At 35.4% G+C, this 12,525-nt stretch overlaps 1 protein-coding gene across 4 annotated transcripts in view; it reads left to right on the top strand.

Moving 5' to 3' along the window:
- The window catches only part of LOC100377872 (serine/threonine-protein kinase N2-like), a 67,435-nt gene extending 54,910 nt beyond the window's left edge, over window positions 1-12,525 (top strand). For 2 of the 4 annotated variants that reach the window (XM_085492520.1, XM_085492519.1), the window contains exons 11-20: window positions 68-177; window positions 530-544; window positions 1,087-1,242; window positions 2,073-2,249; window positions 2,452-2,514; window positions 3,005-3,224; window positions 4,206-4,313; window positions 4,615-4,695; window positions 5,113-5,172; window positions 11,756-12,525. In XM_085492520.1, the coding sequence (XP_085348646.1) occupies window positions 68-177; window positions 530-544; window positions 1,087-1,242; window positions 2,073-2,249; window positions 2,452-2,514; window positions 3,005-3,224; window positions 4,206-4,313; window positions 4,615-4,695; window positions 5,113-5,172; window positions 11,756-11,899 (1,134 nt within the window). In that variant the 3' untranslated portion in view covers window positions 11,900-12,525. Of the gene's footprint in view, window positions 1-67; window positions 178-529; window positions 545-1,086; window positions 1,243-2,072; window positions 2,250-2,451; window positions 2,515-3,004; window positions 3,225-4,205; window positions 4,314-4,614; window positions 4,696-5,112; window positions 5,173-5,302; window positions 5,359-11,755 lie in introns of those variants that run through there. The other 2 variants (XM_085492521.1, XM_006816415.3) reach the window with 2 other exon arrangements.

Genomic DNA, 12,525 nt, shown 5'->3' with positions numbered 1-12,525 from the left:
TGACAGAACATAAATTTTGTGTTTTGACTTTTATCCTAAAAATATGTTGCTTATCTATCTTTCACAGGACGCGTTGTCAGCGTTTGAGTTTTTAGAAAATTCTAATTCAGCAGAACAGTCTTCCGACCACTCGATGGAGGAATTTTTTGATGCCCTGCCACCTCCGTCAGAATTTAGGTAAATGTCACCAAACTTTGTTATTTATTTGTCAATGATGTTTATGATCCTGTGACTATTGAATTAGTCTGAAATGTTCCCATGGTATTGTTCTGAAGTCATGGAGACAGCCAATCAGTGTTGGTGTTTCATGCAATTTTCTCTCATCTGTATTATAGTACACTGACATTTTCATGTGTTTCATGTGTTGTCTCTCAGACTGTATTAATATTAGACTGACGTTAGTGGCGTTTCATGCCATGTTCTTCAGACTGTATTAATATTACACTTACGTTAGTGGCGTTTCATACAGTGTTCACTTTACCGTAACTTACCCGTGTTTGTGTATGTTTCTATTGCCTTCATGTAACAGGACCACACCTCGTCGGTAAGAAAAAAAACATGCTTCCTGTCTCCAACCAATACACCCTTTGATTTGCCTACCTCTGAAATACAAATACGCTTCGTCTTCTGATTATTAGAAGTAGTTTTCCGTAATTCTTCTGTATCTTCACTGCACTGCACTGCACTGTACTGTGTATTGTACTATAATTTATAATGTATGTTTTGCATGGTTTCTCAGACAGAACTAAAGTAGTTTGTTTAGTTACACCCCAACAGTGCTTATCAGAAGGTGCTTCATATAAAATATTTCAAATGCGAAATAAATGCTGTAGAATTGTTTTACTTTATATATAGTGATTGACTGTCTACGGAAAAATGCACAATTGTTCACTTTTTTGTGTCTGTCTTTGCTAATAAAATAACATTAGCGGAAAGTATCATTTTCCCAGTTGGTCCAATCCTACCCACACACATGCACACTAAAACTATGGCGGTGCAGACTTTTGCTCACCTTACTCCTGAGCTGTGCACCAAAATTTAGAATAATATCTCACGGACTAATACATTTCCCTTTTTTTTTTTCAGCACTTTTATAAGTATGGATAACTTCCGTTGCATCAGCGTGCTTGGTCGAGGTCATTTTGGTAAAGTACTTTTAGCTGAATATAAAAACACTGGTGAGATGTTTGCCATAAAAGCCTTAAAGAAAGCCGATATAGTCGCTAGAGATGAAGTAGATAGGTAAATATTCTGAATAAATGATGGTTGCCAAGACTTGTCTTTTCCCCTTGCATAGTAACAATTCCATTCTCTTCTGTATCCATGTCAACAGTGGACACAACGAGCAGCAAGTCGACTTTTGTTACATATTTTTTTTTAGCTCTGCTGTTGACTTTGTCGAGCGGAGCTTATCAAATGAGTGATTGTCCGTCGGCATCCATGTCAATGTTTTACTTTCTCGGCTTCTTGAAAACTATAAGCCTGAATGCTTTGATACTTGGTTTATATGTACCTGGAGTATCCCTCTTTTAGATTTGTTCATTTCATGATGATATCTTCAATTCTCTAATTTTGGTGAATATTTTTGTTATTTTTGGTAAAAAGTGATATTTTCAACTTCTTGTTAAAAACCGCAAGTTCAATTGCTTTGATATAACATATATAGGTACTACATGTGGACCTCTCTCAGATTTGTTCATTTCATGATGATATCTTCAATTCTCTAATTTTGGTGAATATTTTTGTTATTTTTGGTAAAAAGTGATATTTTCAACTTCTTGTTAAAAACCGCAAGTTCAATTGCTTTGATATAACATATATAGGTACTACATGTGGACCTCTCTCAGATTTGTTCATTTCGTGGTGATATCTTCAATTATCTAATTTTGATGAATATTTTTTTTATGTCCATTTCGGCTAAATTATCAAAAAAATACATAAAAAATACATAAAAACAGACAAAAAGTTGCATCAAAATTTTGGTGGGAAATATGGGTCAAGTTCAATGTGGGCAATTTTTATTTGCATAAATAGGAATGAACTACAACTTCCTGCTTCTTTCTCTATTTCAGCTTGATGTGTGAGAAGCGTATTTTTGAAGCGGCAAATGCCATGAGGCATCCATTCCTTGTCAATTTATTTGCATGTTTCCAGGCTGACCAGCATGTGTGTTTCGTAATGGAGTACGCATGCGGGGGTGATCTTATGATGCATATACATTCTGATGTCTTCACAGAGCCAAGGACAGTGTGAGTTATTTACCTTCGTTTTACCATGCAGTCTGTTTTCAACTTTTATTTTGTCAATAGCGCCCCCAACCTAGTGTTACATTTTTCCTTTGTTTTTATGCTTGGCAGTTGATCATAAATGTTATTGCTGTCCACCACGATGGTAATGAGTAGAATGATATCCATCATATGTAATATTGGTTGTCGTATGTTTTGTTTTCAGTTTCTACGCAGCGTGCGTGGTGCTAGGTTTACAATATCTTCATGAAAATAAAATAGTTTATAGGTGAGTATTGTAATTCATTCATGCATTATTACATCATTGTGAACAAAAATATTACAATCCAAGCATTTTTTTTTTTGTGTGTGCATTTGATAATTTCCCATAGAATTTCACCAACATTACTAATCCAAGATGGCTGCAAAATGGCATCCTGTTTATTCATACATGATTGTTTGTTGCTTATCATGTCTATTTCAAATTTTAGAGTATTTCAAATGTTTACATTGGCAGTAATGAGGCTAAATCAATCAGCTGTCAATCACAAAATAGTCTCGTTTATAGTCTGCACTTGGACAAAAATAGCCAAATTTTTTGAGTAAAAGCTGAAAATTGACTCAAATTTTGTTTCTTGGCACCAAAATTGTGGTTCGTTTCTAGAAATACTGAAGAATACAAGAAAAAAGTGCAGAAAAATATTGACGAGAAATTCTAGTGGTGAAAAGGTTAATTAAAAATCATGAATTGTAATGAACATCTCTCTTTTAATTTTTAGAGATTTGAAATTAGATAATCTCTTGCTTGACACGGAGGGGTTTCTTAAAATTGCCGACTTTGGTCTCTGTAAAGAAGGTATGGGGTACGGTGACCGGACGAGTACGTTCTGTGGAACCCCAGAATTCTTGGCGCCAGAGGTCTTGACGGAGCCCTCATACACTCGAGCTGTGGATTGGTGGGGGCTTGGTGTTCTTATATTTGAAATGCTGGTTGGAGAGGTAAGTGGAAACATGATATCAGAATTCGCAAAATTAATAAACAAAAAGCGTTAACAGGAAAACAATTAACATATAACGATGTTTGATGAATTCCCAAACTCAGTGATACATCTTTGATTGGATAGCAAGCATGCTTCTCAAAGCAAATACACTGTTGCTGTATGTCATAATTTGCTTTCTCCAAAAGTACAATTTCAGGAAGTATTATGGTCTGTTTTTTTAGCTCCGCTGTCGACTTTGTCGAGCGGAGCTTATCATATGAGTGATTGTCCATCGTCGTCCGTGTCAAAGTTTTACTTTGTATTTTGTAATGATATCTTTAATTCTCTTAATTTTGGTAAATATTTTTGTCATTTTTGGTAAAAAGTGATATTTTCGACTTCTTGTTAAAATTGACAAGTCCAATTGCTTTGATATTACATATATAGATACTACATACGGACCACTCTCAAATTTGTTCATTTCATGATGATATCTTCAATTTTCTAATTTTGGTGAATATTTTTGTCATTTCTGGTAAAAAGTGATATTTTCAACTTCTTGTTGAAAACCGCAAGTCCAATTGCTTTGATATTACATATATAGATACTACATATGGACCACTCTCAAATTTGTTCATTTCATGATGATATCTTTAATTCTCTAATTTTGGTGAATATTTTTGTCATTTTTTGTAAAAAGTGATATTTTTGACTTCTTGTTAAAAACCGCAAGTCCAATTGCTTTGATATTACATATATAGGTACTACATGTGGACCTCTTTCAGATTTGTTGATTTCGTGGTGATATCTTCAATTATCTAATTTTGATTATTTTTGGTGAAAAAAGTCCTGTTGCTTTGATACTATACATATTGTTCATTTTCTAATGATATCTTCTGTTCTTTAATTGCAATGAGCATTGCTAACAGCAGAGCTATCTCAGCCGATAGGCAGCTTGTTTTTTTTTTACATTACCAGTTTCTCATCTCTGTTTATTTAGTCTCCCTTCCCTGGTGATGATGAAGAGGAAGTTTTTGATAGCATAGTTAACGATGAAGTACGCTATCCACGATTTTTATCAACGGAAGCCATTTCAATTATGAGAAGGGTAAGTCATTCTTAAAATCCAATTAAAGCCTCCATTGATAGCTGAAATGAATTGGAAAAAACTGTGCCAGGCGATGTGTGGACTATGCATTTCTTCAGTTGCTGTTTTAGTCGAGGGGGGGGGGAGCAATATATACCAGGACTGTGTGACAAAACCTAATAGTGAATAGCACAAAATCACAGCTGTAGACTTCATTTTAACAGATCTGTGTACAATGTTTTTTCTTGCTTTGTATACATTAGTCTACGTTAACACACCTGCTGCAATTGATGCATAACAAATTGTGATTTATCATTTCCAGCTGTTACGCAAAAATCCTGATAGGAGGTTAGGTTCTAGTGAACGAGATGCCGAAGATATCAAGAAACAAGCGTTCTTTAGGGTGCGTATCATTGTTACCATATTGTTGCTGTCAGTTCCATGATTGTCACCATGTATACCCAAATAAAAATCATGATTATAAATATTGACCATCGTCTCACTATATTTCTTTCACTGCTACTGTAGCTCTTGATCTTTTCATATCCCTTTGTAATGGTATAATGGCTTACCACTTTTCTGTTGCCACCTCTGACAAAATCTGGCCTCTATGAAAAATAGTCAACTAAAATTGATTACCAAATAATAATACAAAGCAATATCAAAACTAACATTGAATTTGTTGAATACTTACAAATAAGCATTGAAAATTGGGTGAGAACAAATGTCTTGCTGTGAAAGTTTTTTTCTAATAAATATTTTTATTATCACTTTTCTATGCTGGTCTGACGCATTTGTTTCATACATTTTTCCTCCATAGAATATTAATTGGGAGGAGCTGTTAATGAGGAGAGTGAGACCGCCGTTTGTTCCTACAGTGGTAAGTACACGTCATTTCTGATTTGCGCAAGCTGATAAATGCAAGTGCAATCTGGTGTTGCCATAGAAACCTTCTACATGTATCATTATTTGTACCAAGGGTGACATCAGTCTTATTTGGATATTTTCAGCACTTTTTAGTCCTTATCGGACTTATGGATTGACCTGTGTGCATGTGTGCGTCCGGACCTACATCTTAGACATGCCTGGATATAATTACATTCAAACTTCACACATACATCTTACAAATTATTGTACATACAGTACAGTTCTCGCGGAAGCTTTGGCTTCACTTCAGCTTCACCTTCGCTTCAGCATCGCATCATTATGGCATTGTTATGGCATCAGCATCGCTTCAATGTCGCGACATTAAAAAGTTAGGCGATTATCGCTTCGCTTCATTGTGGCCTCATTATGGCGACAATGTGGCATCAGCATCGCTTCATCAAACAAAGAAGTACTGTACTCATTTCCTCCAAACCTCTTGACCGCTTCTGCTTTTGACTGGTCAATTTCCGTTTTATTTTCGACCGTGCAAAAATTCGGACTACTAAAAATTTTCTGGTTTTCATAGATCACGGTTACTAGTTTAGTAACCGTGCATAGATGTTGAACAACTGTCAAAAGTTCAAATACTTTTTGTTTTAACTATCTATAATTATATGCACGCAATCTGACCCTTTGACCTAGATTTGGCTGGGATTGAATATTTTATTTTAGACAATATTCCGACGTGACGCACTGCTACAAAATGTATTCAACAGAAGTACAACATGGTTGTCTGGGTTTCTTTTCCTGATTGTGTTGAGTTTACGATTTGTATAATTATTGTTGTTTCCCCCCAAGCAGAAGACAAGCCGAAGGACCATGAAGCTAAATAGAATTCCCACGCATGGACGTGGACTGAGTGAAAGAAAATATTTCTAAGGCTAAAATAAAAATGACCTACTATTACACCTCTTTGTGTATTTGTCAATTTTGCATATATTTGGTATGACCGTATGATCGTAAATACCTAGAAAAATCTCGTCTTTCGTTAATAATTTCATTTGTTTGAAATGTCTACCGACCGTAATTTGTTTCTCCAAACGGTCCCGACATCCGTCATTCAACACAATCAGCATTTATTTATCGCAGTTCATGGGGATCATGTCTCGTAATTTGCGGGCTGTACAACCAAATAATTAAACAAGTACTATTTATTGTATTTTTGTTTTACCTCGCGAAACTACAACAGAGCGTAGAGTTGTCGCGGTTAAATAGTCGCCTTGAAATCGATGGAACTTCAACTACTAGTATCCATTTCTCACCTTGAAATAAAAAAATCGAAGAGCATCGGGGGATATATTATTAACCAGTCTTACGAATCGCTAGCTTTATTTTATTCGAATTCATAAAATTCACGAGTTTTCGACATTTGTTGGCAACTTTCGCGCTAAAATGGTTGAAAATGTGGGTGTGGTTTTCTCGCAAAGTCCTGTTGATAATACGGACAAATATGGTTCTGTGACCCAGGTCGTGCTCCGATCAGGTGACTCTCAGCCAATCAATGATGTTGTAACAAAACATATTTAACGCAAATTGAAGGGTCGTCGTACCATCCAATCTCCATCGTCGATTCACAATTTTTGACTCCCATGTGCGAAGCACAAAATGGGAGTCTTTGCAGTTAGTGTGTCTGTATGTGTGTGTGTATGTGTGTATGTGTGTATGTGTGTATGTGTGTGTGTGTGTATGTGTGTCCGACTGTTCCACTGCTATCTCAAGAACCATACATCGGTTTTTGATGAAACTTGGTGCATAGATGCTCTGGGCCAATGCGCAGATTTGATTAGGTTTTGGTAAAAATCCATGCTCGTTAATTACCTAATTTGCATGATAATTAGCTAATTTTTAGCTGTTCTATGACTGTTCCACTGATATCTAAAGAACCACTCATTGGATTTTGATGAAACTTGGTACATAGATGCTCTGAACATATGCGCAGATTTGATTAATTTTTGGTAAAAATCCGTGCATATTAATTACCTAATTTGCATGATAATTAGCTATTTTTTAGTGGTTCCATGACTGTTCCACTGATATCTAAACAACCACTCATTGGATTTTGATGAAACTTGGTACATAGATGCTCTGAACTAATGCTAGGTTTTGATTAGTTTTTGGTAATAATCCGTGGATACTAATTACCTAATTTGCATAATGATTAGTCAATCTTCGGTTTTTCCACTGATATCTCAAGTACTAATCATCACATTTCAATGAAACTTGGTACATAGATGTCATACGACACTGCACAGACCTGATAGTTTTTAAGGTAATATCAGTACATATTAATTACCTAATTTGCATAATTAATTAATTTTCAGCATTTGATATAAGTAGTTAGCATTACATTTCAATGAAACTTGGTACTTACATACTCAAGGACTATGCAGAGATTGATTGTTTTCGATAAATATTTGTGCATATTAATCACCTAATTTGCATAATTAGTTAATTTTCAGCTTTTCCACAGGTATCTCAAGTACTAATCATCGCATTTCAATGAAACTTGGTACATAGATCCTTTAGGACTATGCAGAGACCTGATTTGTTTTAGGGTAAATAATTGTGCATATTAATTACCTAATTTGCATAATTAATTTTCAGCTTTTCTACTGATATCTAAAGTACTAATCATCACATTTCAATGAATCTAGAATTATGCAGACCCAATTAGTTTCCGGTAAATATTTGTGCATATTAATCACCTAATTTGCATAATTAACCAACTTTCACACTGATATCTCAGGTACTATACATCACATATCAATGAATGTACATGGATGCTGTAGGACAATAGACAGACCTGAATAATTGTGGGTTAAAATCTGTACATATTAATTACCTAATTTGCATAATTAACCAATTTTAAGCTTTCACACTGATATCTAAAGTACCGTAAAAACTCCAAAATTTCGACCGGTTTTAAATAATTGGTGTTCGATATGTGACGTGTTTTTATAGTCAAAATTAAGGTGCATTTTCGGACGGTCGAATTTTTCAGAATAGAAATCAGCAAATGAAAAAATGGGGATGATAGACAGTGTGCTTCATTAGTTTTTAAAAAATGCAATGTCCGTCAATTGACGTAAACTTCCTCATGTTTCACGGTAAAAGCAAAGGTCGTGGCCGAGTTGTAACTCAAAATCTAAACAAAGTCATCAATCAGTGAGTATTATGACAAGCAAAACAAAACATCAAGACGCGGAGAAGAGGTCAGCACAAAACTAATAGGTCAAAAGACAAAGCTGTCTCGCACTACCTAGAAAAACTTGCGAATGTTCGAAGTACAGGTACCCATTGGACAAAAGATGCATGGAAGTTTAGCAAACTATCTCCCCGACCCAGTGCAATGTATCCGGTTAGAATCAAAGCTCACGTGTCCCTTATTTGAGGGACCAAATTCTGCCGTAAATTCGCCCTTGGATTAAAAAATAAAATGGGATTTAAGAAAATAAAATGGGACTTTTAAGGTGTATTTTGGCGTCATTTTTCGGACATTTCAATCAATCCTGCCGGCTAAAATAGAGTCTAAGTTTTACCGTAGTCATTGACGTTTGTCTATTCAAGAGTACACGTGTATGATTTTTATCGTGACTAGCGTGAGCGGGTAAGCTTCCTTTCGAGAATGAGCTGTTATCACTGTGAACAATGTTAAATTATTCTTCAGATGACCAGTTTATTTTTTAAAAACAACTAATTTTTTTATTTAAAAAAAATTATGCCGTTTTCGCATCAAAATCCAAGCCAAAATATCGTACTACAACACCAATTTCTTCCGCATTGCGTTCAATAACATTAACATATTTAAATAAGCTATGGTAATTTGAACACGTTGGCATCATCCAGCTTTTTGATTGGTTAATTAGCGATTTGACCTATTTGACCTAAGAGAACATGGCGGATATCCTACAGCATCAAACGTTTATACGAGACCGGAATCATTCGCTTACGATGAAACTAAGTTGACTTTTATTTGTATTTCATAACCATTCAACAAATTTATTTTGTGTACATTATTATAATCACTACTGAGTACAGTAATAATCAACAATTCAGAAACGCAGCATGCCGAGATTTTTGTGTTCGTTTTTATTTGAAACTTCGTTTATTTAGAATATATTTTCGTTACCAATAAAATAAAAATCTCTCAGTCAATCAGAAACCCGGATTCATGCCTTCGAGGAAGGTCCCGCTTGAACGCTCACATCGTTTTTTTTTTCGTTTGGGGGAAAACTAAAACTGGTCGCAATTTTCGAATAAGAATGAGTCGGCAATTTTTAGTGGAGTCGAAAATTTGTAGGTAAATAAAACACAGAAACCGGCAAATAAATAGGCGATCGAATTTTTAGAGGGGTCGAAATTTTGGAGTTTTCACGGTACTAATTATTCCATTTCAATGAAACTTAGTATAAAGATGCTCTAGGACAATGTACAAACCTAATTAGTTTTGGGTAAAAATCTGTTCATATTAATTCCCTAATAAGCATAATAATTCATAATTTTTTGGTTCTAATCACATTTCAATTAAACTTGGAGACATAGATTTTCTGTTACATTGCGCAGAACTCATTAGTTTTACACTCAAATCTGGTCATATTAATTTTCTGATTTGCATAATTAGTTTTCAGCTAAATAATTTCGAATTATATTTAATGTGTCTCCAATACTCTCAGCACATGGGAGTTCTTTCTAAGCTTTCTTTGATTTTTTTGTGCTGTGACAGGCTTCGCAATTATTCACTGAAAAACATCGGTATATTTTGACAAACGGATGGGATTTTACCTCAGTTCAAAAAAAGAAAAAAAAAAAACAGGGCTGAGATACAAATCAGTTTTGCAAGTTGGGAAATAAGGTAAACCAGCCTGGGGTCGATGATTTTCAGTATCGAAGGACTTCCGTGTGAATCATGATTTTCAAATTGTTCATCGGCTGGTCACCAAATATTTACGGCCACACTAAATGGACATGTTTTTTTCTGAAGCCCAATAAATTATTTCTGCATGTCAAGCGCTATTCGATTTTTTACAGGGCATGTGGCTCGTTTTCATTCGAAAATATATTTGTGAGAATACTTTTAAAGTACGTATAGACTGAGCTCAGATCACTGATCGTGACTTAACTTTGAGAATTGGTTGTCAAATTTTACCAGACCGACGCCACCACAACCATCCAATCATATGTTGGAAATGTACGCACTTGTTTTGGAACTTTGTATCAAGATGACTGGCGACGACGCCGACGCACCAGGCGGCGTACGTGTGTATTGCATGTTTTAGTAGTCCGGGCATGGGGTCGGACTCGGCTAAAACTAAACGAAACATAGAAAAATACCACCGAAATGAGGAATCTGAATCTGCTCTTCTAGCAGCAAAAATTAATTGAGCGAAAAAAGGTAAATTTTATGACAAGAACAGTTTCACTTCGTATACAGCAAATTGTGTTGTATCAGAACGACGATTGCATCGTGTGATTTGAATTTATCACGATTTTCCTTCCAGTCAATATGAAACTCGTCACCTTGCCGATTGTAATGTACTTCGCAAAGTTTTTGGTGCCCAATACTCGCAACACTAAATTAATTAAACAAGATATCTTTTTAAAATGTCATTTTACTCTTGATCATATTATTTTATTCGCCTTGAATTTCAAATCGATTACATATCGAACTTCTGTACATGTTTTTGTCTACTGCCCTTCTGCGTGCAAATAATGAGGTCATACTAGTACTCATGTCACAATAAATTGAAGCTGATGCCATGTTGATGCCATGAGACTGCGAAGCTGAGGCCACGATGATGCCACAAAATAGCGAGGCGAACACAGCTTCAATTTTCAATGACGCGAAGCTGATGCCACAATGATGCGATGCTGAGGCGACAATGAAGCCATGCGTAGGCGACAATGATGCCACAAAAGCCAAAGCTTCCACGAGAACTGTACTGTATGCACATCAATTTGTTTCAAGATGGCCGAATGGCGGCCATTTTTGTACTGAAATCAAGCATTTCTGGCATTCCGGAACCAGATCTTGGCTGTTTACAGATGGATTTTGCTCAAACTTGGTTTGAGCCATTTTGTTTTAATCATCATAATCAAGCATCAGCTTCTGGATCCATATCTCTGACATGTTTATGTTTGAACTATATTACTATAAACTATATATTTAAATTTGATAACTAACAGAAAATGTGCCATGCATGGCTTGTTTTCAGAAGTTTTGAAACCTGCGCCTTGCACATTTTTGTTGTTGTCAAATTTGTGTATCGGTGAAGATCGCCACATGTGTTATATCGATCAAAATAGACCTTTAATGCATGTAATCAGAAGTATTATTCAATCAATGTTAAATGTTGAACATAATCATTTTCCAATTCTCCCAAGGATGAGAAACATGTGTACCAGTCCTGCTTCTATCTTGACTGCTAGGACCAGGGTTATTTAGTGCTGTGAAGCTACATGTTTCTTTCACAGCTTATGAGCAGTGCAATATTCTATGAGCATGACATTTCTGTCATTACCTTTTCTCATTCTTGCAGAGATCTGCAGAGGATGTGAGTAATTTTGATGAAGAGTTCACGAGCGAAAACCCAGTACTAACCCCTGCTAAGGACCGCCGACCCATCCCCCCTGAAGAGCAAGCCTTATTTAAAGGATTTACATATATGGCCGATTGGTGCTGAAAGTGAATAGGACAGCTATCTCTGAAAATCAAAATTTTTTCACTTTATTGTATTTTCAACTTTACCATGCATGTACAGTTTGTTTACCAATGCCATTATTCAACACTGTAAATACCACTATATCGCACAAAATGTTTATAGCGCTTCCCTCGTTTTTCAGGAACCCTACTCCCCTCTTCTTTCCCAAATAATGAACTAGTCTCATAAATTCATTAGGTATTTGGGGATGGGGTTTGTGACAAGTTTTTTTCTTCTTAAAACTGAATTGTGTATATTTTATGGAAAGGTTTAATGTTATTTCAATGAATTGAATACTGGGGCTGATTTCATGATTGACATTCAACCTTGTGATGTCATATCCTGTTTCAGACAGGTGCATTGTGGTAGCGTATTGTAATGTCACTTCCTTCTTACTAAATACCTGAACTTTTCTGTCTCGTGAATGGAAATTTACCTTTTATTACCAACTGCCAAAATTTACATTTTCATTAACAAAATTTTGTGTTTTTTTCCTAGCTGAACATAATAAAATGCTCAGAATGGTCTGTGGTGAACAGGATATGATGTCATGGGGGAAGTGACAAGTATTTTTGCTCACTATGCAAATAAATAATTTTTTGAATTAA

The sequence above is a fragment of the Saccoglossus kowalevskii genome, chromosome 17 (genome assembly GCF_978046115.1).
Source record: "Saccoglossus kowalevskii chromosome 17, keSacKowa6.1, whole genome shotgun sequence".
Taxonomy (NCBI): domain Eukaryota; kingdom Metazoa; phylum Hemichordata; class Enteropneusta; family Harrimaniidae; genus Saccoglossus; species Saccoglossus kowalevskii.
Note: the sequence above shows the minus strand (reverse complement) of the source record. Positions and strands in the feature narration are given on the sequence as shown.